At 35.9% G+C, this 24032-nt stretch overlaps 1 protein-coding gene across 2 annotated transcripts in view; it reads left to right on the top strand.

Moving 5' to 3' along the window:
• CDK17 (cyclin dependent kinase 17) overlaps window positions 1-24032 on the top strand; it is a 92376-nt gene that overhangs the window by 35244 nt on the left and 33100 nt on the right. Inside the window, exons 2-5 of one of the 2 annotated variants that reach the window (XM_086610927.1) lie at window positions 1993-2141; window positions 6719-6757; window positions 15867-16031; window positions 22458-22591. In XM_086610927.1, the coding sequence (XP_086467053.1) occupies window positions 2024-2141; window positions 6719-6757; window positions 15867-16031; window positions 22458-22591 (456 nt within the window). In that variant the 5' untranslated portion in view covers window positions 1993-2023. The remainder of the gene's footprint in view (window positions 1-1992; window positions 2142-6718; window positions 6758-15866; window positions 16032-22457; window positions 22592-24032) is intronic. The other variant, XM_086610928.1, reaches the window with a different exon arrangement.

The raw sequence follows: 24032 nt of genomic DNA, 5'->3' as shown, positions 1-24032 counted from the left end.
TATAGAAAGGCATCTGTTTTTTCAGTTACTGCCCAAGTGGAAAATTGAAAAGAAATTCTTGCGCTGTCAGGTAGCTTTAGGGTACTACATAGCTAAAAATTGCACGTCTTTTTTTGAGAATAATGCGTGTAGGAAGATGCAGGTTTCAAAGAACACTGTAGGAGAATTGAGTAAAACCATATGTAAAGGATGTGTCCTTCTAATCTTTTTTAAAAACTAGGTTTTCGAGAGAAGCATAGGCCATCGTTTTGGAAAAATTAAAATAAATGCAGAAATACAGCAGTTTCATGTAAGGTCTGTAAAGCAGGTCCTGAACAGGAAAAGTAAATGTTCCCCTTGGAATGTTCTCTGAATGCAGTTTCTTAACAATAAGAATATCCTGCTTTTGAGTGAGAGAGCGCAAAATTATTCATACTAAGGTGTGGCTTTATTGCACATACAGCAACACATTAGGAGGGTAGTTTTGAAACTGCTGGCTTAACTGTACCTCCAGCAGTTAGATTTTTATTTCCTACATATCTGTATGCATTGCCTGACTATTTCTGCTTATAGTAGTTGTGGTTGTCTAAGACGTTATCCTGTTTTGTAATCCACCTCTTTCCCCTTAGATACAGTGGCTTCTTTGCTAGCAGTTGTGCTGTTCATCTCAAACTTTGGGGCTCAGATCCTAAAGGTCTGCTTTTATCCATCCTTACGTGATACTTACTGTCCTGTGCAATCGAGTCTTGTGATCGTTTAGTCTATGTGTACATTCTGCTATCACCAACAGACACTTCCAACTTGTTCCACCAATTTGTACTCCTTTTTGTTATGTAACATCTAAACAAAGAGTAAGCTACTCCGTTGAAATGTGTATACTTTAAGGGAAGATGTCAATATAAAAGTAATCATATTCACAATTTGTTGTTAAATGTGGATCTTGAAAGTACTGCTTCTTGCATTTCTCTGTTTGGAGGAGAACATTGAGGAAAATTTTGTTTTATAATTTTGTATGTGAATTTTGCATTTTGGAATGCAAAGAGACTGATAGATGTGGAGGAAAAATATATATGAGCAGCTCACACTTAAAAGTATGCTGTGCTTGTGTTTGACACTGCTTATGTGACTTTTGGAGGCCCTGAGCAGATGAACAAGTTATTGTGAAATGCCATCTAGGGTGAATTGTCCATATGGAGTAATAAAGGACAGAATCGTGCTGCTTCTTGTGTAAGGGCAAACATATGGCATACTGCAGAGTTCACTTACCAGCTCAGACTTGTGGCAACATGTTTATCGACCTGGACCTTGTTGTTATTACTTGTTTGCTTACTGCTTTCTGTGGAGAAAGTGCCTCCTGCCTTTTTCACGGTTTAGTCTTATTGCCTGACTGTAGAGAAACGCCCATTCTAGCCCTCGTTATCAAGCCCTGGCTCTCCGTTTCCCTAGGTGGGATCGGGTTTGAGAATTGCTTTTGTGTTTAAGGCTTTCAGTGTTGTCCCCTTCCTCCTTTTGTGAAAAGGGGAAAATATAGAGAAGTTCAGTAACTTCTCATCCGTAAACAAATGGGCTGAAAGAGAGAGAAAGTTCCAGCCTCCTCCTCCTCCTCCTCAGCGGCTTTGGTGAAAGAGGCTGTGGAGGAGGTAGCAGAGTGCGCACTCAGTAAGTTTTCAGATGACTGTTTGATTTTTTTATTGGACTGTAAAATTAGTGATCAAATGATCTGAGTTTTGGGGTTTTTTGGGGTTTGTTTGTTTTTGTTTTTGTTTTTTAAGTAAAGATTCTCATTTTCCCTAACAGAAATAAAAATTGCAAAAATGTATGGACACCTACCTCTCAAGACATTGTTCTTCAGTCCAGTAGAGTGATCTTGCTGTAAGGATATTGCTTTAAGGATAACTTGCATATTGAGTAGATTTTCTGTTAACCTTCCTGCATTTTTATGTGAGGTAATTAAATTTCATTTTCCAATGAACTAATTTTTTCTCACATATTGCTTTTTACTTTTTTTTTCAGGCTTCCTTAAGCCAGGCTTAATACTGATAGAATGAAAAAGTTTAAGAGGAGACTTTCCTTAACCTTGCGAGGAAGCCAGACCATTGATGAATCGCTGTCTGAGCTAGCAGAACAAATGACAATTGAAGAAAACAGCAGCAAAGATAACGGTAAGCATATCTTTCACTTTACAGGAGATGTAAGAATTTTAACAGGCCCCTCATAAGTGAGTGTTGTTGGGTTTAACTTCAGTTTTCACAATTGCATGGACTTCCTCACTAACCTGTGCTTTTGATTTATCTTACAGTTGACTTCTTTTAACAGACTGATACATTGTCACATATTGGTTTTGTTTGCTTTGATATTAAACTAGTATACAGCTATTTATCAAAAGCTACCTAAATTGATATTTTAATGTGGTGTGCAGTAAGGATCATACATGCTCGTGCAGTAAACAACCCCATTATATTATAAGTTTAGTGGGTCTCACATCAACTTCATATGGCTTCAAATTAAATTTTTTTCCCAAAATCATTATTTGGTAAGATAACTGATAGTAGTTGCTTAAGTATTATAAATAAAACTGTTTACCTTATAATTGGTGATGTAGTACAGTAGTCTGAGAACTCTTATCACCCCTTCATGTCTCTGAATAGTACTTCTGTTCAACAATATGAAGCCGGTTAGAAACTTTGAGTATAACTAGCTTGTCTGTGTATTCTACGCAAGCCTTTGGCTGATCCCATGGACGTTCTGGCTGCTTTAAAGTTCACATTAATGATGATACCGCTTTTGAATGCAAACTGCAGTAATAATGACTGGAAAAGATTTTGTTGCTTTGTTCTGTTTCCTGGGCTGCAGCTTTTAAGTCATATTTCATCTCCTATGCTGATTAGTGTTATTTCGTGCTCTGCTGACATCTAAAATTGTCTCAAGTATCAATTGATTTGAAATTTTTTTCCCCACTTCGTGCCAATGAATGATTCTGAATTTTCCCATTGAAAACAGGCAGGGCTGGCGAATTTAAGCAGGAACAGAGGCAATGGAATTAGCCCTGCAGACTTTTAAAATCCCATCCAAGATCTGTTGCAAACCATGCTTTTGAAAGCTGAATTTACCTTTGGCAAAACGAAGCTGTTTATATTTTTGATTTTTACCCTTAATCCCTGGTACGTTCATTGTAATTGTTCTGTCTCCATCATGAGTCGTGCCCAATAGATTGGAAAATGATGTTTATTACAACTTTTTGTGTTGATACAACAGGTCTACTCTGAAACAATAATTGTAGCATTTTTGCACTGGTATCTATGAAGTACTTTGAGACACTAAGCAGTTGTCCCACATGGTTTCACTTGTATTAACCTTTGCTACTGATGCCTATTTTGTTCAGACCTGTATATACTTCTGACAGGTTGATTTCATTATGCAACTAAGTGCTAAGAATTTTGCTTTCATGCTAGGAAATGAGCATCAGAAATTGTCACCAGCATCAGTGAATGTAGTGAACTGAGTTGCTGAATGGATTCAGTTGAAAACTGGATCCAGGAAGCATAAAATATTTTATTTTAAACTGGATCGTGTTCTGGGTGTTCTCAAGGGACAGAGGGCACACTAACTTGTTTACAGAAGCATGAACTTATGCCATCTTAACCCATGTATGAGTCTGTTTACAGTTTATAATATTTTTCTGAGAATTATTCCAAACAGCAATGCTTAGATGTCTTCTGCGTGCTTATTACTAAGCTTTGACAAAATTCACTTCTCAGTAGATATTAAAAGTGATAAAAGTACAATTCAGGACAATGTTTCTAATTACAAATGCATTATTTAGCTTTTAGGGCTTATTTTATGTTGCTTTTCACATTATTTCATTGGCCAAAAGGAAGCTTATTTGTTAACATTGTGTGATACAGTACATGCTATGCTCACAACTGCAAAATGTTGTTAATGTCTTAGAGTATCTTTGGATACATTGAAATGTTGTTGATCCTCTTGACAGAGGATAAATATCTTGACAGTAAATATAAACTGTACTGTTGCTATGTGTAATCTTGAACTCATTTTATGTAATTTAAAGAAGTTTTACTGACATTTGCTTCCTTTTTCTGATACTTCTAGAATGCAGATATTAGTATCTGTTCTATCTTTGATCTTGCAGAGATGAACAGGATACTGCTTTGTGGATTTCTGTTTTCCTTTGTTTTTCCTTTCCGACTCTCATTTTCTTAGAAAGTAGGGTTGGACAGATGCTTGCTACACCAACTAGTCCAGCTTTTCTAAAGGAAGTTCTAACTTTCCCATAGATCAAGATATTTTGGAAGGATTAGTTTTTAGACAGACTGTAGGAATTAGGGTTTGGGCAACAATTGCTGCAAAAAAAAAGTCAGGAAACAAGTTCTTTTGGTGAAAGATGAGTTTGGTAGAGAACATAGCCTGGAAAGATCTTCCAGTGGACATTATTTAAAAAAAAGTATTACAGAGGTTTGCTTAAGTGAAAGATTTGTCTCAGCATCTTGTAAAATCAGAATGCTAAGAAGCCTGTACTAACTGTAAATACGTGGCTGGGAGACATGAGAGGATGTAGTCTCTTGAAGAATAGTTTATAAAGTGATAGCTGCATTAAGATCTTCAAAGTGCATCTTTTCCTGCGATGGTGCTGATCTCAGAAGGCAGGAGTAACCACCTCCTTAGTTTTACTTTTAAGAAGAATAAACAGCTCCTTTACCCTGTGGGACAGAGAAACACAGATGTGCTCAGTTCACAGGCTTTGGATCTGTTCTTAAAGGAACTTGAAAAGCAGAGTCTAGCGAATCAAAGGCAAGCCAATATCTTCATCTACAGAGAATCAAAGTCAGGGATATAAACAGACTTCAGAAAGTGGTAGTTCTTTTGTGTTTTTTTTTTCAACCATTATTACATCATGAACTTGAGAAATGAAAGTTGAAGGGCATTGCAACTGTTCTCATGCTGGAAAACAAGGATAGACCCTGAACATTGAAGGCCTTCACAGCAGAATTTTTTTCCATTGTTGTTGTCCAATTTTGTTTTTGTTTGTTTTTCTTTCCCCCTTTCCTAGTGAATCACCCATCTTGTCTCCTGTCATTCCATTCTGATGGCCATGTTCTCTGAAGGGTATAATTTTATACAAGCCAACTTTTTTCCTTTCCTGGAAAATGGCTGTGTTACTGGACCTTAAAGGTTGTAGCGGCTACATCCATAGAAAACCACGTCTGTACTGGCCTGGGATCCATTCTCATCTCTATCAGATTTTCACATACATGTCCTGTAAAATCTTTATTATAAAATTCCAATTCAGCACTGCAATTCCAGATGTAGATCACGTGTACATAGTATCCGAGACTTTTCCTCAGGGTCACAGTCATGCAGTAACCTGTCTTGTTCAGCCCTCTGGCACACCTTTCCTTTCCCAGAACAGTTGCTTCTCATTTCAAATTACTTCTGCACTGATCCAGAGACTCACCTTTTCCTTAGCACCAGCTTTGAGTGGGTTGTTTGAAATTTACTTTTAAAGAACAGTACTCCTAATGCAGAACAAATTGTCCCATTTGCATTTCACAGACATAAAAATAGATATGTAACTCTTAATTTCTTTGCAGTGCATTGATACCACTGAATCAGGTAACCTTTTGTATGCAATCTCATTTCATACACAGCCTCCTTCATCACGTGATGTCAGTACAATCTTAGTATGCAGCGCTCATCCATCAGCAAAATGGGATTAGCAAGGATCAACCCATATTGTTCGATGCAGTAGCACAGAGCTGTTGCACTGAATGTAGAATAACCAACAGTTTTGCTTTTGGTTTTGGGTTTTTTTGGAACACCATCTAATTACTTAGTGATCAGAAACCTATATATAATTAAATCTGCCTTACAAATTATGTTCATCATAATTGATTTAATTGGCTTCTGGGTGAGGAAGCATCACAAAATCAGATGCATAAACCATAAAAATAGAGGGGACCAGTGAAATGCCTAATATACATCTGAAGCCTTATGAACTGTGGTATGAAGTATACTTTGGGCTATTCTTAGTAAGTACAGAAGCTTTTTATGATCTCTGTTTCAAAATATAAAACCAATTAGTTGGATTTGTTGTTTATTTTTCATTTGTCTCGATTCAAGGACACTAACAATGTGCCAGCTTGCTTTTTTAATTCAAAGTTCTACCTTAATATATGTGTTCAGATTAATATTAAAAATACTAAATGGTAATTTGTAGCAGTTGACAACTAAATTTGCTCCTGAAATTTTTCCTTGCCAGTGACATACTAATGAAATTTGGCTAGAAGTAACATCCAAATCATGCATATTTAAAGCTCAATTAACTGTAAAAATTATGCAAATACTTTAAATACATATGAATTTGCTCTCTAATGAAAGCGAAAAATGTGGCCGTATTGTCTAATACTGTGAAATACGTTATCACAAGCTCCAAGCATGCTTTTAAGAATAATTACAAGATACATTCAGAAATACATCCACTGCCCTTGCATTAATATACAAGTAACTTGGAAAGCTGTTCTATAATGCCAGTTTTTATTTTTATATATATATATATATATATGTACACACCTGCCAAACCAAAACAAGTGAGGTTCTGATAGAAATGGCTTCATGAATTTCTAGAGTAATATTTATCTCCATTTAGTCTGTTTTAGCTCAGTGATGTGATCATAGGATCCAGTTTCACAAACACTTGCATAATTTTTTTGTAATTTTACAGGTGTGAGTAATAATGGAAGGATCAGCAACAGTAAAGTGCGTAAGTGTTTTTTAGGTTTAAGGCCTTTAATGACTAGTTACTGCTCTGATAAGAGGAATGAATGTTTACCAAAATTGACACACTGCAGTACTGTCTCAGATCAAATGTCTTTGTAGTTGTAGTCATTTCATATCATCTTCAGTACAGCTGAGAAATTCCCATGCACCATCTGCTATGTGTGACTCCTTGAGTATGGAAGGAAAACAGTGTGTTGCAACGTATTTTCAAGACAACGTTCTTGAATTGAAAATATGAGCACAGAAATGCTTACTGGTAATAAATCAATACAGTTTCTCGGTTGATACTGGGGGAAAGTGTCAGTACAAAAATATTGAAGGGAGGAAGAAATCCTCAGAAGTGCTAGAGCTCATTCTAGAGCTACAGATTACTGCAAATAACTGGCAGTTGTCACAGCTCAATATTGAACCTTGTACTGTCCCTTACACCATTCTGATGATGTTTTTGTTACAGTCTGTATGTACGCTTCTGTGCTGTGGCATACATCAATTTTTGTTATTACTGTTCAGTACGGTTTCTCCATCCCACATACACTGCACAACGTAGTGTTCTTTTTTCCTTTCTGTTTTAATTTGCTTCTTCCCACAAAACCTGGAGGCTCTATTCATATGTGGAAGTGCTTATAAAGTCAAATGAGCATAAAAATTCAGTGCCTGAAAGCATGCTGCAGGGACCTGTAGTCTGGGGTGGGGAGTAGCTGTCCACTCATAAGTGTTTTCCTTCGCAAGCAGAATGCAGATTTGGCAGGAGTGGTCTCTAAATACACCAGATTTCTGCTAGCGTAGGCTCACTGGTGGGTACACAGAGATTTGTTCTCAAATGGCATTCAGATGGACATGTTAAGTACATTAAAGTAAACTAAACATAACTAGCCAACACTGTTATTTCTGAAAGTAGGGCAGAAAGGAGCCAGATCCTCTGTGTCCCGATTTGATTGACAGTGTGGCCTCACAGATGTTTGCGTTGGGAGCTATAGGGTAGTCGCGTGTAGGGAGGCAAGGATGAAGACCTGGGATGCTTGTATCTTGGCTACGATGGTGACTCACGTTGATTTAAATTGTACCTGGAACAGTGTTCTGAGGGATTTGGTGTAGTGTGATGATGCCTTCTGGAGTTACGCTTTTTAAAAAGATTAGTAACTGGGTGGTGCATCATGCATATATGATAGGAGATGGGGGACTACAATGCTTGTGTTCCAGTATGTGTTTTGATGACCAAAAGTACTGTCTTGAGAATTATCTTTTAAACAGTATGAAATATATACATCTCAAGGGCAAATTGTCGGCTTTGAATATTTTTCATTTGATTGTGATCATTTTTGTCTTGGTACATGGACTGAAGGCAAAAACTGTCTGTATGTGAAGTCAACTTTGAAAGGCTTTTTGTAGTGTTTTTTAGGTATCTTGATCTCATTTTTTGCCTGGTGTATTATCTCTTGGTTTTGTACTTTAAACAAACTCCTTGGAAAAATTTCCATCCTTTCCACCCCAGATTAAAAATAAAAAAGGTATACAGGACATTGCAATGCCATTTTAATCATTGAGGTACTCAGTTTCTGGGAGAAACTGAGTTTCTTTAGTTTTCTGTCAGCACATTTCTTCAAATGTGCAACTGATGTTTTTGCCCTGGGTCTTCCAAGTGAAGAATGTTGGCTCTGAACATGACTGCTTTACTCAAACTGATCTGTTTTGAGCAATGGAAGAAATCCTTTGAGGTTCTGCTAAGTTTTTGATATTGTAATAGTCAATAGTTTGAAGGCTTAATTTTATTTAATGATTAAATACAATTTTAAGTGGTTTTGAGTGGTTGCTCTGTTTTTAGAGTGACTTAATGTTTTCCTGGGTATCACATAATGGAGTCCAAGGAAACAACCCTGTAAAATAATGTATAAATATACAGTCAAAAAAAAAGTCAATCTTTATTGCCAATAGGCATGTAAAAATTGAGTAATCATTAATAGAGCATATATTCAGGTTAGTTAAATGAATGTACAGTAAATGATGCCAAAATATGATTAAGTTATACAACAGTATCATTTGACACAGTCGATATAACTGATTTTTAAAGGTTGCACTGATGGATCGCAAGCTTCATGAATACAGAGCTTTTCAGAGAATAAATATTTAATTTCACATGTGTAGAGTTTTCACACTTTCCCATTCTTTATTAAAATGGAAAAGAAAAAAAAAAAGCACAAAATCAAACAACCTTGGAAGTTTTCTGGAGCAAGGGTGAGGTCAAGGTGGGTGGAAAAGAATCTGCATAGAGTCCTGTCCTATAAAAAAACCAGTAGCTTATTCTCAGGATGTTTAGTGAGATTTTGTTACAGTTGAGCCGGTCCAAAGTCAAGCTGCAGCTAAAAGTGGTGAGTGAGGTTCTGCCTCCGCTCTTCTGTCGTCACCCGCACTCTGCGTGCCCTGTGATGATCTAGTTCAAAAACCTAAACCAAAATTACACTTTTTTTTTGCTGGGGGAGGACCTTGAGCCACCTTTTTGGTAGCAACGGTAAATTGTGGCAGGCTTGCTGTCACACAAAAGTTCGTCTTTACTTAGAATACGAAGCATGCCTGCCAATCCCTGTCGTATACCCAAATCAGATATTATAAATGCTGTGTCTCCAGTATCTGTCTTACTTTGATGAGAAAAAAAAACCTCCTTTCATTTCCTTTATTTATTTGAAATTAAAATACATATTTATGTGTTTGTATGATTTCTGTGTCCAGAATGGATAGTGGTTACTGAATAATATGTTTACTTGCGGACTTACTCAGCTCTCTCAGAGAGTCTTGATTTAAGGGAAACTGACACCTTGTATGAAGTGACTTTGATTCTTTGTTAAAGCTAGCTGAAGCAAATACTATTCTAAAATTTAGGCAGTGAAATCTGAAAGCCAGCTTGGTCTTTTTGTCACATAATAGAGATACTCATGGGACAGTAAAAAAAAAAAAGTAGTTGAATATGTGGTATTAGATATTCATAAAATATGTTTTAAAATGCATTTACCTTCCTAATGAAAATGCTTGCTTTCTTTAATGCACTAGCTGACTGACGTGTGACAGTATGTCAGTTGCCGAGGCCTTGCACAGAAATGCCAGGCAATTCTGCAGGCTCTCTGGAACTCAGATTAAGTAAATCCAGTTAAGTAAATCCAGCACAGGAAAGAAAGTGGTAGTGTGGCTCTTTAAGATAGATGGACAAGGAAAAGAAACATTGAGGATTTATTGAAAAATTGCTTAACTTGGGAGTAATTTCAGGTCAGGGTTTGTGGTTAATTTAAATTGCAGTTAAAGGAAAAAGACAAGACACTTTATAACCTCATAAAACAGTTGGTTTTAACTAATTCCTCAGAGAAGCTTCTTGGTTATATACGCTATTGTTCTACTTGACTCTGGCAGTTCTCATATTTATGAAATAAAAAAAAAAAATCAGTTCACTTATGTTCAAGCATAAATTTCTGTCACTTCACAATTGAAAGATTTCAGTTGACTGTTCTTGTATGTTTGTTAACATTGGTGTTGGCATTTTTTCAAACTTACCAAAGCAGTGATACCTTATTGATTACTGTATTTTCTTAAAATGTATGTGTGTATTCTACAACAGAGCAGCAACATGGCCTAGCAACTCTTACAACATTAGCAAGCCAGACTGGTTGTATTTCAAACAGTATTTTTTTTTGAATGGTGCTGTTGTAGTTATTTTGCATTATGCCAATAATAACGGAAGTTTGGATGATAGGATGGAAGAAATACAAGAAAATGATCCAAATGAAATAAACTGGCAGCTCAGCGTTTGCCAAACTTGAAAATGAAGTAATAAAACAGTGCACAGTCACCATGTGTTGCCCAATTTTAAACCTTGCTGAAGATGCACACTTAGCAAGATAACTTGGATGTGGCATAAAAAAAAAAAAGTGGTTTTTATATATATATATTTTTTTTTTTTAAGAAAAAAAAAGCAGGACAGTCATAGTTCAAGAAGTGTTCAGGGGCATTGAAAAGAAAACCATGTGTTCATCCTGTACGCCAGTATAATATTTATAAATACTCTTATTCAAAATGCATAACTTTTTTCACATTTAAAGACTAGATTTGCATCATAGCTTAGCAAGTTGCATAATAAATGTAAGAAATGAAGTGACGTTCCTTGGAAGGTGAGGCAAAGGTGAAGGGTTTTTGTAGCCAAAATACGAAGAGAATGTAATAACAACAGGCCAAATACAATTAAAAAAAAACCACTGTGAAGTCTCTCTTTGAGCTCGCTTTCCATATTTGTCAGTTTTCTCAGTTCGGAATTACAGATTGTAGAGCAGAGTGAGGAAAGAAAGCTGGAGAGAAATAGTAGGGCCCTCGCTGGAGCGGCTGTGCCAGCATGAGCCAACGGGTGCTGCGGGAATCCTGTGCCGTAAGGACGGCCGGAGATCTGCCTGGCTGTTCTCCAGTCTCTGAGGATGGCATTTGAGGCCAAGTCTAATATTAGAGCTGAAAATATGACAGCATTTCCCCAGCGTAATCTGCCGGTTTCTAGTTCAGAGAGTTCCTGACCTAGACAGGTCTCTGCAGTGAGTAACCCCGAGCAGATTGTTGTTCAGCCTCCCCTTCCGTCGGGTCAGCTCCTGGTGGTGGTACCATCCTGCAAGGAGGAGTGTCCACAGACTGTGCAGTGTGAAGAGCGGCTTCCGTGCTCCGTGTGTGCGCTGCCACGGCTGCCACCTTTGGTCACCCTACGTCCTGTGCCGGGGAGGTGGTGGGTGCAGCAGGTTCCCGGGTGCCCTCCTGCAGTCTGTGGGGGGTATCCTTCCTTCCGCAGTTTCCATCTGTTGGAGAGAGGAAGACCAGAACTGTGCGTGATACCCAAAATTCAGTAGACCCGTACACTGGCATAGTGATTTTTCTGCTGTTTTTCTGCTCCCTTCTTAATTTCTGTCGTTCATTTTGGCTGCAACTGAATATTAACCCAATAGCACCGTGAAAACACCTACTGTACTAGCAGAAACATGTCAGCTAACCCTTTGAGTGGTTAGTGAGTTATATTTACCAAGCATAGAGTCACTAACGTTAGTGAGTTTTGTACAGGGAAACGTTTTTTTTAAGGACAAACCAAACCTCTTATCACAGAGTTAAAATTATAAGCAGCAGTTTATAGATGTATGTGGTAAAGGCATTTAATTTTTACAGTTTTGACTCATCTTATTCAAGGCCAGGCAGTTGCATTAAATTCACACCTTAAAAATTACAACATTAGCCTTTAAATATAGTGATTCAACATATTAATAATCCTGGGGAAAAAAATGAATTCTGTAAGTGAACAAAATGAAATTGTAACTTTGGATGCAGTGCTTGGGGATCTTCAGACAGAGGGAGTTAAATACTTTTTTCAAAAGCACTTTCTTTAAGTCTTGTATCTCATAAATGCACAAAAATAATAATAAACAGTCTTTTAAATTCATTTCCAGTGAAAATTTGCCTGATCATTTTCAATATTTGTTTCCACTCTTATCTGTTGTTGTTATGATCACAGGGAGGAGGCAGCACACAGTGCAGAATTCATATGAACGTTTCTTTAAAAGTTTCTTGCATACGACAATGCAAACTTACCTGTGTGTAACAAAAATACTTTTGCGGACTATAAGTCTGTATGTTACATCATTGAAAAAGAGAATGCCATATGATCCTTCCTTTTTGTAAATTAATGTGTGCTGTGATTTTAACAAACACTTGTAATCGAGTGTTAATACTTCTCTTAGTCACAAGTATACTAGTAATCTGAGAGTTTTTGTAACCTTCCTTTCATTGTCTGTCCTACTACATGACCTGAATTATTGTTGCTAAATTTTATAATGGGCTCCATAATTGAGAACAGTACTTACGACAGTGCAGGATGGTAATAGTTGCCTATGATGGCAAAAGTTATTTCTATGTAATCGGATCTTATTGTGTCAACCATTTGTCTTATATTTTTTTATAAATTTGCTGTTTGCTTATTAATTTTATCTGTGTTTGTCCTTATAATTGAGCTGAATTTTTTATATGTTAAGATACTTTAGGTATGTTGTTTTAAACTGTAAAATACAGGTAAACCTACCAGTACCATGAGGAGAACAATATTCTTTTATTTTTTAAAAAATAATCATCTCTATTTATCACGCTGTCATGTTAGTAGTGAACATAAAACTTAATCTCTACTTAGTCATTCAGTATAGCCATAAACTCTGGCCTTTTTTATGTGCTTCTCATTCATGGAGATAGATTAATTTTAGCATGAGTAGACAAAAGCCATAACATAGAAGAGAAATTACCAGTTTTGTGCTCTGTGAACACAAGTGTAGTCCACACGTGTGCCTCTGCTTCAGTGTGGTTAATGGTACTGGAAACCTCAGTGTCTGCAGATGTGTAGAGGTGGGTATGGTTGGCCAGGGTGGCTGAGGCATGTACTGTCACCTTCACAAGCAGAGCTTTGCTTCCAGCCATATGGCTCTGCCCCTTCCTTCTGCTGCCTTTGGTGCTTCTCTGACCCCTGTGGAGATATCCTGGCAACTCTAGTTTCTCAGTAGAATGAAAAACGTAATGTTTACTTTGATGCAGGATTTGCATCTTTGTGTGTGAGACAATAATCTTGCCATGGGAGATGCGTTTTCAGTTACCAGGCATCGGTCTGTCTCAGCACTTTACTTGGGTTTTAACTTACCCTGCAAAGCGCAAGGCTATTGACACTGGTGGCAGAGCTAAAAAATATTTGAGTGATATTTTTTTTAATGATTATTCTTTTTTTAGCAGTACATTTCCACACTAAAAAAAAATCCCAAGAACTTTCTTCGTAGGCTTATTATTGAGGCTTAAAAAGAACCAAACCAAGACTGAAAACATAAAGTCACAAAAAAAACCAGCTGAGAGACTTTTGCTTTGCTTGGTGTAGCAGGCATGGATCAAAGGCAGGAGAGTTTTATTTCCCAGATTTTTCCAGAAAAAAAATATCTCTGAGTTTTTTGCTTGCTTTTTTTCCCTAAAAATTAGTTTTAGAAACAATTAAAATGAGTAGAATTACATGCTTAATATACATTATTTATTGTCTATATAATAATAAAAATGAAGTAGTTTTCAAAGTTAGGCAAACTAGCAACTGAGGCAAACTAGCAACTGAAACCCACCAAGCATCGTAGTTACAAGCAGTGATGACTCTCTCAAAAGAAAAAACTGTTTATGCGTCAGGTATTTGTAATTTCAGAGTTATGATTTGCTTGACACTGTGAGTAAATTCAACGTGAGGTTTTTAGTGTAGAAGCTAGATAAAATTCAAGCCAAAGATTAGTAAGAAAGTTAGAAAGCAGAAAATAAATTTTAATGTATAAAAAAAATTGAAGCAGTAGTTGTGCTGTATGTGAACCGATGTGTTTTCTTTCATATGGAAGTACTAAGTAGATTCTATTAAAAAATTAATGAGGAAGGAATTAATTGCTTGCTGCCCTCGGATAAATCTGCTGTTGAAGGCATAGAACAAGGAAGCTGATACCACTCTTAAACTGAAAGGGATGATGCAATATATTAGAAACAGAAATAAGTATTTAGGACAAAGATGTGCAGAGTTTGAAGGTGAAGGCACTGATGGTACTTCATGAACATATGCATGGGCGTATGATGTATTTTTCCCCATATTCACTTATTTTTGAGCTGTGTTTATGAAGGATGTTAATTGAAAGATGCAGGCAGGATTGCAGCTGTTTTAATATGTCCTTTCACATTCTGTTTTCTGCCTGAAGCATTTTTATGACTTTTTTTTTTCCCTGCAGCAGCTGAGTTGAAGTGATTTTTTTGTCTTAATAGATCATTTATGTTTATATGCATAAATTTCTTGCATAATAATTTTTTGAAGTCACTGGACTGTTCTTGGGTAGTTCTGTCTGTGTACTTCTGTCTCTGAAATAATATATCCAAAAGGTTTTTGTACATTTGGGGGTGGAGGGAGGTTCGCTTCAGGATCCTGTTTTGCTTAGGTTATTAGGTATTTCTTGCTCTTATTTCCCTTCGCTATTGAAATTTTGCTTTCTATAAAATAAATTCTCCTAGTGATATTATTCTTACTGTCTTATTTTGGAAGGGAAAGCAAGATTTTGGAGTCCCTGCATGTGAGAATATAAATTGGGGTGATGAAATACAATCCCAGATTGCTCCCTGTCCCAAGAGGTGTGAGTGAAGCTGTGAGCAGAACCCAGCTGCGTTACGCCCTAGCAGCAGTGGCTCTGCGCTGTGGTTGCTCAATGTGTGGCTGCTGCCTCTTCGGTCTTCCAAATCATACCAAACAACACATATCTGTAATGGTAATAAGAATCAAATGATGGAAAAATTAAATTACTTGAATCTGAAGTGTTCTTTGGGCACATGTTCTGGTCTTTTTCCTGGTACGGGGGTAGTGCTTGTATGTAGCTGCCAGGTGACACTCACCTCTGGGTGCTTTTTCTGTAGTGAGAGTATTTCCTCTTTACTTTCTTCTATGAACGACTTCATCAGTGGTTCTGATAAACCCAGTTTTGTGACAATCAATACAAACTGACATCTGTTCTGCTTCTCATTAGGGTAAAAAAAATCCTTTTTTTTTAGAGTTAGGCTGCTTCTAGTACCATGACAATCCTTGAGTGATCGTTCACATGTGCAGAGTGAGGCTTGCTGAGAGAACACAAACACTCAATTTCTGTGCCTGTATATGAGTTATCTAACAGCTGGTCTGTTTAAATTATAGTAAAGATGAAACATTGTGCAATAGGACAAATCATTACTATACTGGTATTAAAAGTCACGTTCTGATTTTATTCACATTTTTAGACTGTATATTCAGGTAATTTACTTATCCAGCAGCAGAGTGACAGAATTTAATGAACTGAAATTTGGGTAATACTTAATGCCATGTTTTGTTTTAATTGGTTAATAGAGGAATGGCAGTAGTAGTATGGTCTACTGTTAGTATGAAAGAGAATCTTACCAGAGTGGTGATTTCCTGTCTAGTAACTATTTTTTTCTTTTTTCTTTTTTTTCCTTCTGGCATGTTCCTGACACTCCTACTTGCTTGTGGGAATGAATATTTTGATCCTTGTGAATTGTAGAGCCTATTGTGAAGAATGGCAGGCCTCCAACGTCTCACAGCATGCACTCATTCCTCCACCAATACACAGGATCTTTCAAGAAGCCCCCTTTACGGAGACCACATAGCGTCATAGGGGGCAGCCTCGGCTCTTTCATGGCAATGCCCAGAAATGGGAGCAGATTAGGTAATTTACTACATTGTTTGTTTAAGTTCATTTTTATGTAAAGAATAATGTCAATATTGATTCTTAGCAAGGGATATGGTTATTCTAATGCTTTTAATAAATCTTGGGGAACACATCTTTTTCTGAGATTGTTAGAGAAACGTCTTTTTAAGGTAATAAATGTCACTTAAAATTTTCAGGAAAAAAGCAATTACAAGAACACACAGAAGTCACCCATGAATTTTTGACAAGTTGCAAAATTACAAAAGTTACAAAACATTCTTTCTTAATACTTTGCAAGAAACCTGTGTGTTCGTCTCATTAAGCATTGGTGAGAACTACCATGAATTCTATATGATAAAGATAGAAGATAATAATCCTATTTGTGGAATTTAAAAAGAACTGGTGCATGACTTAGACTTTTCATTATTATAAGAAAAAAATTTGCTTTTTTCAGTAATAAATTAAGGCCACTCAACTATAATTATCTTCTTGTGTGGTCGCAAGCTATCTATGTGGTTCTGTGGGGCAAATAAGTTATGAAATATTTTTTTTCTTCTCCTTCAAGTAGTTTGTCATGTTGCTGCCTCCAGACGCCACTAATGTTTTACCCTGCTTTTATGTTATTTCAAATTATGCTTAATTAATTGCTACTAGAAAATGAGAGCAAGTCACAGTTTAATTAGAATTTTATGACTTTTTCAATCTTCTGCCCTCCTTTAGAAGTGTGTGATAAACTGATCTCCTTCAGGATTAAGCTATGAGTCTTTAAGATAGTAGTCAAACCACTTATATCCTCCTCTGCTGTAATATCACTCATCATCTTCAAAATGCTGCCTTTTTACCGTTTGTGCTACCATTCAAACTGAGAAAAGAATTCTGTCCTCTTGAATGGACTTTAGCAGCTGTTGTTATCACAGAACAAAACAGGTTTTAGTGTGCACATTTTTACTGCTATGTCCGTTCTTAATTTCACTCAAGTCCTATACATTTTTTTTTTTTTTCTTTTTTGCCTGGCCAAGCTTGGCTTAAGTTGCCAAGAATCTAACAGGAAGGCAAAGTTAAAAAAATAATAAATAATTGTATACTTGGAGAAATCTGTGGTTAGGAATATTTAGTCTTTTATGGATTATTTGTCAATTCAGATGCATATAAACCGTGTACAGGAACAGAGATATACTTCTGTGCTCTTGTTCTTGTGTGTTGCCTTTAAAAACATTCTATAGCATTTTTAAATGTAAATTTACCAATAACTTATTCCTCTTCAAAATTTTACTATGAACTTCTAATCAACTTTAGAAAAGGAAAAACAGTTTTGGAGTTTTTAGTGATTTTCCAGTTTTCTCAAAGCTTTCTTTTTCACCTGAAAATAATACTAATATGTAAGTATTGCAGAAGAATACTGTTTGGTTTATTTTTTTAACTTTTTTTTAGGTGATCAAGTTTTATAGGTGATCAAGTGTTTAAATAGCACTTATGATTTTAGTATGTTAGTCTGTAGGAAGGGTTAAAATAACAACATATTTTAAATAGCTACAGATTCCTGTAGAATTTGTAATAGATAAATTGCAATCTGGAATAGATTTACTGAGTGTCTACATGTATATGATAAACATCTTTTTTTGCTTTGGATGCAATGATGCCATTAATTATGCCTTTTTTTTTTTACTCCTCATTGGATGAAAATATAAGCTGCTTGTACATGTTATCTAGTGGTAGATAACACAAGTACAAGCATATACAAGCATAATTACTAATGCTGTTTCTGGTCCTTCTTCACATCTTTCCTTGTGTTGTTCGTGACATATGAGAATGGTTATTACTCAGCAGGGTGCTGAGGTTTTCTCTGTTGAGATAATGACATCAGAAATGAAACAGTCAAATACTCCACGCTACATGAGACTTTTTTTTTTGCTTTGCTTTTTTTATTCATCCTCTTTTCTTTCCACTTTTCCCTCTATTCCAGTGATGGAAAGATGCTGTCAGAGAGATATTTCTGAAATATCACAAAACGATGACACTTAAAGGATGGTTATTTGGTTAAAAACCACATTAAAATAAGACCTGCCATAGGTGCATCTTCTTGCTGCTTGCTTTTGAATGAAATTATCAATATAAAAATTAGTTGAGAAGTCCAGGAGGGTTTTGGAGTTTTGTTTGTTTTCTGAGCACTGAACATGAATTCCTGCTGTTGTGGTAACATGTAAAATCTCAAAATACTTTTAAAAGAATTTCTACTTGGAAACATCTCTGTTAGCTTTAGGGTTTGTAAAGTATTTTGGAAAGACCAAAATTCTGAACTGATCTCTAAAAAGCATGCCTTTGTAGTAATTTTAAATTTAGTATTCAGTTATCATGATGATTTTAAATAATGTAGATGATTCTCAGGCCCAATTGTCAATCAGCCCTGCCATTGATGTGGATGAAGGTCTAGCTGAGGTTTTTCTAGCTCATGTATATCTGTACAGCTTCTAAAGTCTCCAGAAACATTTAACTGCGGCAGTCCGTGATGAAGCCAGAGCTGATAAACTGTTTGGAGCTGACCTGGCTGAATGCAGGGCCAACTTAGTTGTCCTTGTTCCGTATTTATATTGCTGGGAACACTGAAGAGGCACTTGGAATATGCAAAGCCAACCATGGCTGGCACGGAGCTGAAGCTAACCCTCCTGGTGAACCTCAGCAAGCAGCCAGCAGAGAGTTTATCCCTGCTTTTGCCAGTTGTGTTGATATAGTTACGGAGAGGCTTTGTTTCTTTGTCAGAAATACTGGAATTGAAAGGGATGGTGTTTCCATAAAGCTTTCATACATTGGTAATGTTAACAGCAAAGATGATTTCTCACTGTTGCTTTCCTCAATTTGAATCTTTATTAGTGAAACTAACCATAAAATTTAGCTTCCGTATAGAAAAGTAAGCGTTGGAAAAATGCACCTTGGAAGGAGTCCAATATGCAAGTTGCATGATCATTTTTGCAATAATTTGAAATAAGATGGAAAGATTATGCAGTCTGACTCACTTCTGACTAATTAGTGCATGTTATTTTAGCTCACTTGGAGGGGTTCTCATTTGCTGCACTGTGGGTTTCTTGTATGAATTTCTTCTGTGGTGCATTCCCCACAGCTGAAATAAGGACAGTCTTTTCTTTTAAATGTACTTCCATAGTGTTCTGTTATATTTAGTCATCTACAGCTTTTCATTACATGACCATACTGAATAATTAGGTATGTAGAATACATTAAAATAAATGTCCGTGTAAGAGAATAGCTTGAGTATTGAGTGAAAGCATTTCAGTAAATTATTGAACCATTAAAACCTCTGAAGGCCATGCAAGCTGGCTTTGGTGCAGGTGAACTTGCCTACAGAAGAAAACTTAGTGAAATTAAGGAAGTATTTGCATGATTTTCATCATTGCTTAATCAAATATTCTCATCATGCACCTGTGTAAAATGATTAAAATGACTAGGTTAATACCTTATTCCTGGGTTTGTGCTATTAAAATAATGAACAAAAGGCTCTACTAATGCCTTTTTAACTGAATAAAATAAAAGGACACATGTATAGTAGATGATAACATAATCAAGATATTTTTAAAAAGCTTAAAAGTATCCCTATTCAGAATATAATTAAAACATCTGCAAGCCCTTATAGATAGAAGCAGTTGAGTATTAAGCCCATTAGAAATTCAGGTATGTGCTTAATGATAGATTTTTGGATGCTACAGCTAGTATCCTGCCTAAATAACCTTTTGGTTATGGGTATGTAGCTTATCCAGACTTACCAGAATTAATCATAATCACAGCAGTAGTCAAAATAGACTGACCATCATCTTACTTAAATCTGAAATACTACATTTTTAGACTTGAGTGATACAGACTCACTTTGTCTTCTCATTCCTGACTTATAAAGAGCAGGATCTCCTTGCAGCTACATTATCTGCCCCAAATGTATGGATTTGTGTTACTAGTTCTTGAAAGATTCCTTAGTTGTGTGTTACGGCATAGGTGGTCTTTTTAGTAGAAGAATTGTTTTTGTCAACTAGTATGCTCTTTGTAGTCCTGAGTGTTGCATTTTGAAGTGTCATTTTTTTTAACAATCGTTTCATAATACATACGCTTTTGTGAATTGAACGTTGTACGTTTTAAGGTAAAAAGTATGGCAGTATCAATCACATGATTACTTTAATAAGTGTCAGTCTTTTTAAAAAAGAAATGATGTAATTGCTCTGTGGCTTAGAATACAATACTTCTTTAATTTTGTCAGTCTTGTTGCGTGAGGTTGCCCAGATAACTGTCTCTTATCTAGCTTCTCTAAAGAAAATATACTTTGGGGCCACATCAATAGGCTTGTGCTAACATGAGGATAAATAGATTGGGGAACAATTGTCAGTAGCTGTTACACTTAATTTTACAGACAGAATCTTATGAGCTGTAATTGCTAAAATGGATTACATGATCTCTCAGAAAAGTGTTTTAAAAGAATTTTTAATAAAGAAATTATATAGTGAATGTGCTGTTTACCGGACACAACAATGCTGGCATAACGGCTTTGCTACAAATACAGTTTTCAATAATGTTTTTATATTACTAAAAATAATTTCCTATAGTTTGTTAGAGATATTTAAAAAGACAGCTATCAAGTCACTACAGAGAATAAGAGAGATTTCTCAGAGACTTGGCAAAAAGGAGGCACGTTTTGCCTTAGCTTAAGGTTAAGGCTGATCTTTAGGGACCATTTTCTGAAAATCTTTTCCTCTTGTTCAGACTAGCATGCCTTTAGAAGCCCTGATGAGTATTTACCTTGTTTGAAACTAGAAGAATAACTTCTTATTATGCAAGGAATGCATCTTATTTTTATCTCATTAAGTCCAAATTTGAGCATGACTTGCAGGGAAAATTCTGATGTGATTTGGATTTTTAATCGAAGTCAAATTGAGACCTGCATTGCTGCTGGAAAATTTGCTTTGTGCATGGGATGCATGCTTAGTTTGTGTGTTTAATTACAGTACTTGGAGTTATAATACGTGCTGCCAAAACCTTATGAGTTAATCTTTGTATATCCATTCTGTCTTCTGTAAAAGGAAATTCTTTGTACTGAGGAAGAATTTGATCCTTTGAAGTTTACATGACTCTACGTGAGCCAAACTAGACTAACGTTTTAGAAGATGTGTTGATACCCAAACATTGCCATAAAGGCTTTTTTTGCAGCAAATCCAGCTTTCTTGCTTGTTGATAGTGATAAAACTTGCACATTCTTTTTTTTTTTTTTTTTTTTGATTGCTGTAATACTGTGCAAATGCTAAATATTTTCAGGTCTGTTGGTGGTAAAGCTGAATTGAGTTCTGTGAGTTTCGCTAATATTAGCATTTTTAGGGGTAGAATTTTGAGATTTTTAGTTGCTGTTCGGTTCTCTTTTAGCCTGTACAAGATCATGCTTAATACCAAGGATCAGGAGAAGGCAGGGAAATTGACGTCTTTTGAAACACCTTCTTTATATGTATGAGTATTTAATCTCTATGGTAATTTGAAGTTCATGTATTTCAGAGGTGATGATGGAGCATTACTCATACTGAATTGCTTGTATGACCAATTTCCCATTCTGTGTCCTTTTGCAAGTCATTTGGCTCTTTATGCTATTAATGACACCACCTTGATCTTCTCATCATTTGTTATGGTGCTTGTCTTCCAAAGCCTGGAAGATCATGTGATGCTTAAAAGTAACGTATATGTATATACGTAATATGCATAAACTCTTTTGCATGGATGAATCTGTAGACTGCAGGCAGTCTGTTGCCTAAATTCCTCTATAAAGTCACAAATTTCACTTAATTGCTCCTAAATATCAGGTCCTCTGCTGAATGCACTTGTACGTTATAGGCCTCTATTTAGATGGTCAGAATACATCCCCTTCCTCCACACATGCACACTCGTGGGTTTTATATCTGAAGTTTTCATATTTGGCATTTCTGAAAATAATGCCTATACCTCTCAAGTTTTTATTTAAGCTTTTTGAAGATACTTTTAGATTGCTAATTTCAGGTAGTCTTGATCTGAAAATGTTAAATATTCTCAGTAATGTTTTATATCCAAGATCAGCTAAGAGAGAAGAGGTTAGTGAGGGAGTTTGGGAACTGAAGCTGTGAGGGGAAGGCAGTTTATCAGAATTAAAATTAGGATTAGACTGTCTGTCTTTTGTTTGGAAAATGGAGTTCTACTCCAAACCAAGTAAGAAAAATAATGATAAAGTTTGTGTAGAAGTCCTATGAAGTAATCCTATTCATTTTGTGATTCCTGAGACATAAAAAGTATATCAAGAATACAAAAAGTATATCATGACCGTGATAAGTCTTTGACTCAATGCGCAGTAATGATACAGTTGTTTTCCATCTGTGCAAGAGAAATGTTTGGTGGAATACTGGCTAACTGTTTGCAATTCTTTGGATTATTTTTAAGATATTGTTCATGAAAACCTGAAAATGGGGTCAGATGGTGAAAGTGACCAAGCTTCTGGAACTTCATCTGATGAAGTACAGTCTCCCACAGGTGTTTGTCTCAGAAACCGGATACACAGACGAATCTCAATGGAGGTAAATTACTTTTCATATAAGGATTGTTTAAATTGACAAGAGAGTTGGGAGTTGCTTTAATTGTGCGTTATAACTGGTTGTCTTCTTAATTAACTGTAACTGTTCTGACACATCTTTCGTGCAGAGCGCGTTATTTTGGTATTACCTAAATTTCTGTCTCTGTTACACAGGAATCAGGTGGTTACCTTACATTGCTTATGAACTGATAATTTTTAAAATCTAAATATGTTTTGAAACTTGGATTTTTGGGAAGAATTTATTAAGTGTAGCATTTGAATATCTCCCTGTCACATTCTTTGTGATTCACTGAGTATATTCAAGAAGATATACTGTTTAGACTTCTTTAGTTAAAACTGTTTTCTAATCTTTATAAAACTAATGCTACAGCAGCGATGATCCTCGCTGCTTCAGCCTTTCCCTCTCTTCCTGTTTTTTAATGAGCGGAACTTTACAGGATGGTAAACAAAGGGAGGAAAACTACCTTATGAATAACTGTGCACATAATTTCCTTTATTTATGAGTCTCATTATGAATACTAGCCACCCTTGTGCTTGCTTTGTTGTCATTTCCCTTGGCGAAGAAAAACAGAACACTTCCTTGTTTCTTGAGTGTATAAAAGTTACGGTTATAATGATGCCTTTGTTACAGAAGCATGTAAAATTTTGTAGTTGCTGCTTTATAGCATACATACATGCATAGTTTGTAAGATTTTAGATCTTCATTTAAAGCCTGATATCAAGTACAGGATTGGGGAAACAGATCTGGATAAGTTACAGTAGCGTGTACATGCCAAAGATTTTTTTATTTGTCAGACATTCTGTTATGCTTGGAATTCCAAGACTCCAAGCATGTAATGCTGGTATGATTCCAAGAACTTATGAATTAGCTGTATTAATTATTTATATCGCTTCTTGCACCTGGAGGGTTTTGTCTTCAAATTCATAAATTTATACGTTAATCTCAGGTTTGATCTAAAGACTGTTAAACCATTTACTTGGGGGGACTAAGGTGGCTCTATTGATTTATGCAGGATGCTTAAATTAAGGAAAAAAAAAGGTCATTATGAAAACTTGCACATTGGAATGTATGCTGGAGAAACTAAAAATCAAGGAAATTATTTAAAAGGATTATTTACTTTTTCCTAACTGAATGTTTCCTCTGCATTGTGAAATGCGCATTTAGAACAGGAAAGAAATAAGGAAATTAATGATATGATATGTAATTAAATTAAACTGAAATGGAAATATGTCAAATCTTCTAGAGAGGACTAAGAACCATTAAAGGATTGTCTTTTAGATTAGGATTCAAGAAACTCTAGAAGAAATTACAAGGGAACTCAGGAATAGTCCTTAAAGTTCAGGAAATTACAGTGTTATTTTTCAGGTGTCACATCTTTTCATTGACCTCCTTAATTGTGAAACAATTCTAATATTACTGTTTA

This window comes from Tauraco erythrolophus, chromosome 4, assembly GCF_009769465.1.
Source record: "Tauraco erythrolophus isolate bTauEry1 chromosome 4, bTauEry1.pri, whole genome shotgun sequence".
Lineage (NCBI taxonomy): Eukaryota > Metazoa > Chordata > Aves > Musophagiformes > Musophagidae > Tauraco > Tauraco erythrolophus.
Note: the sequence above shows the minus strand (reverse complement) of the source record. Positions and strands in the feature narration are given on the sequence as shown.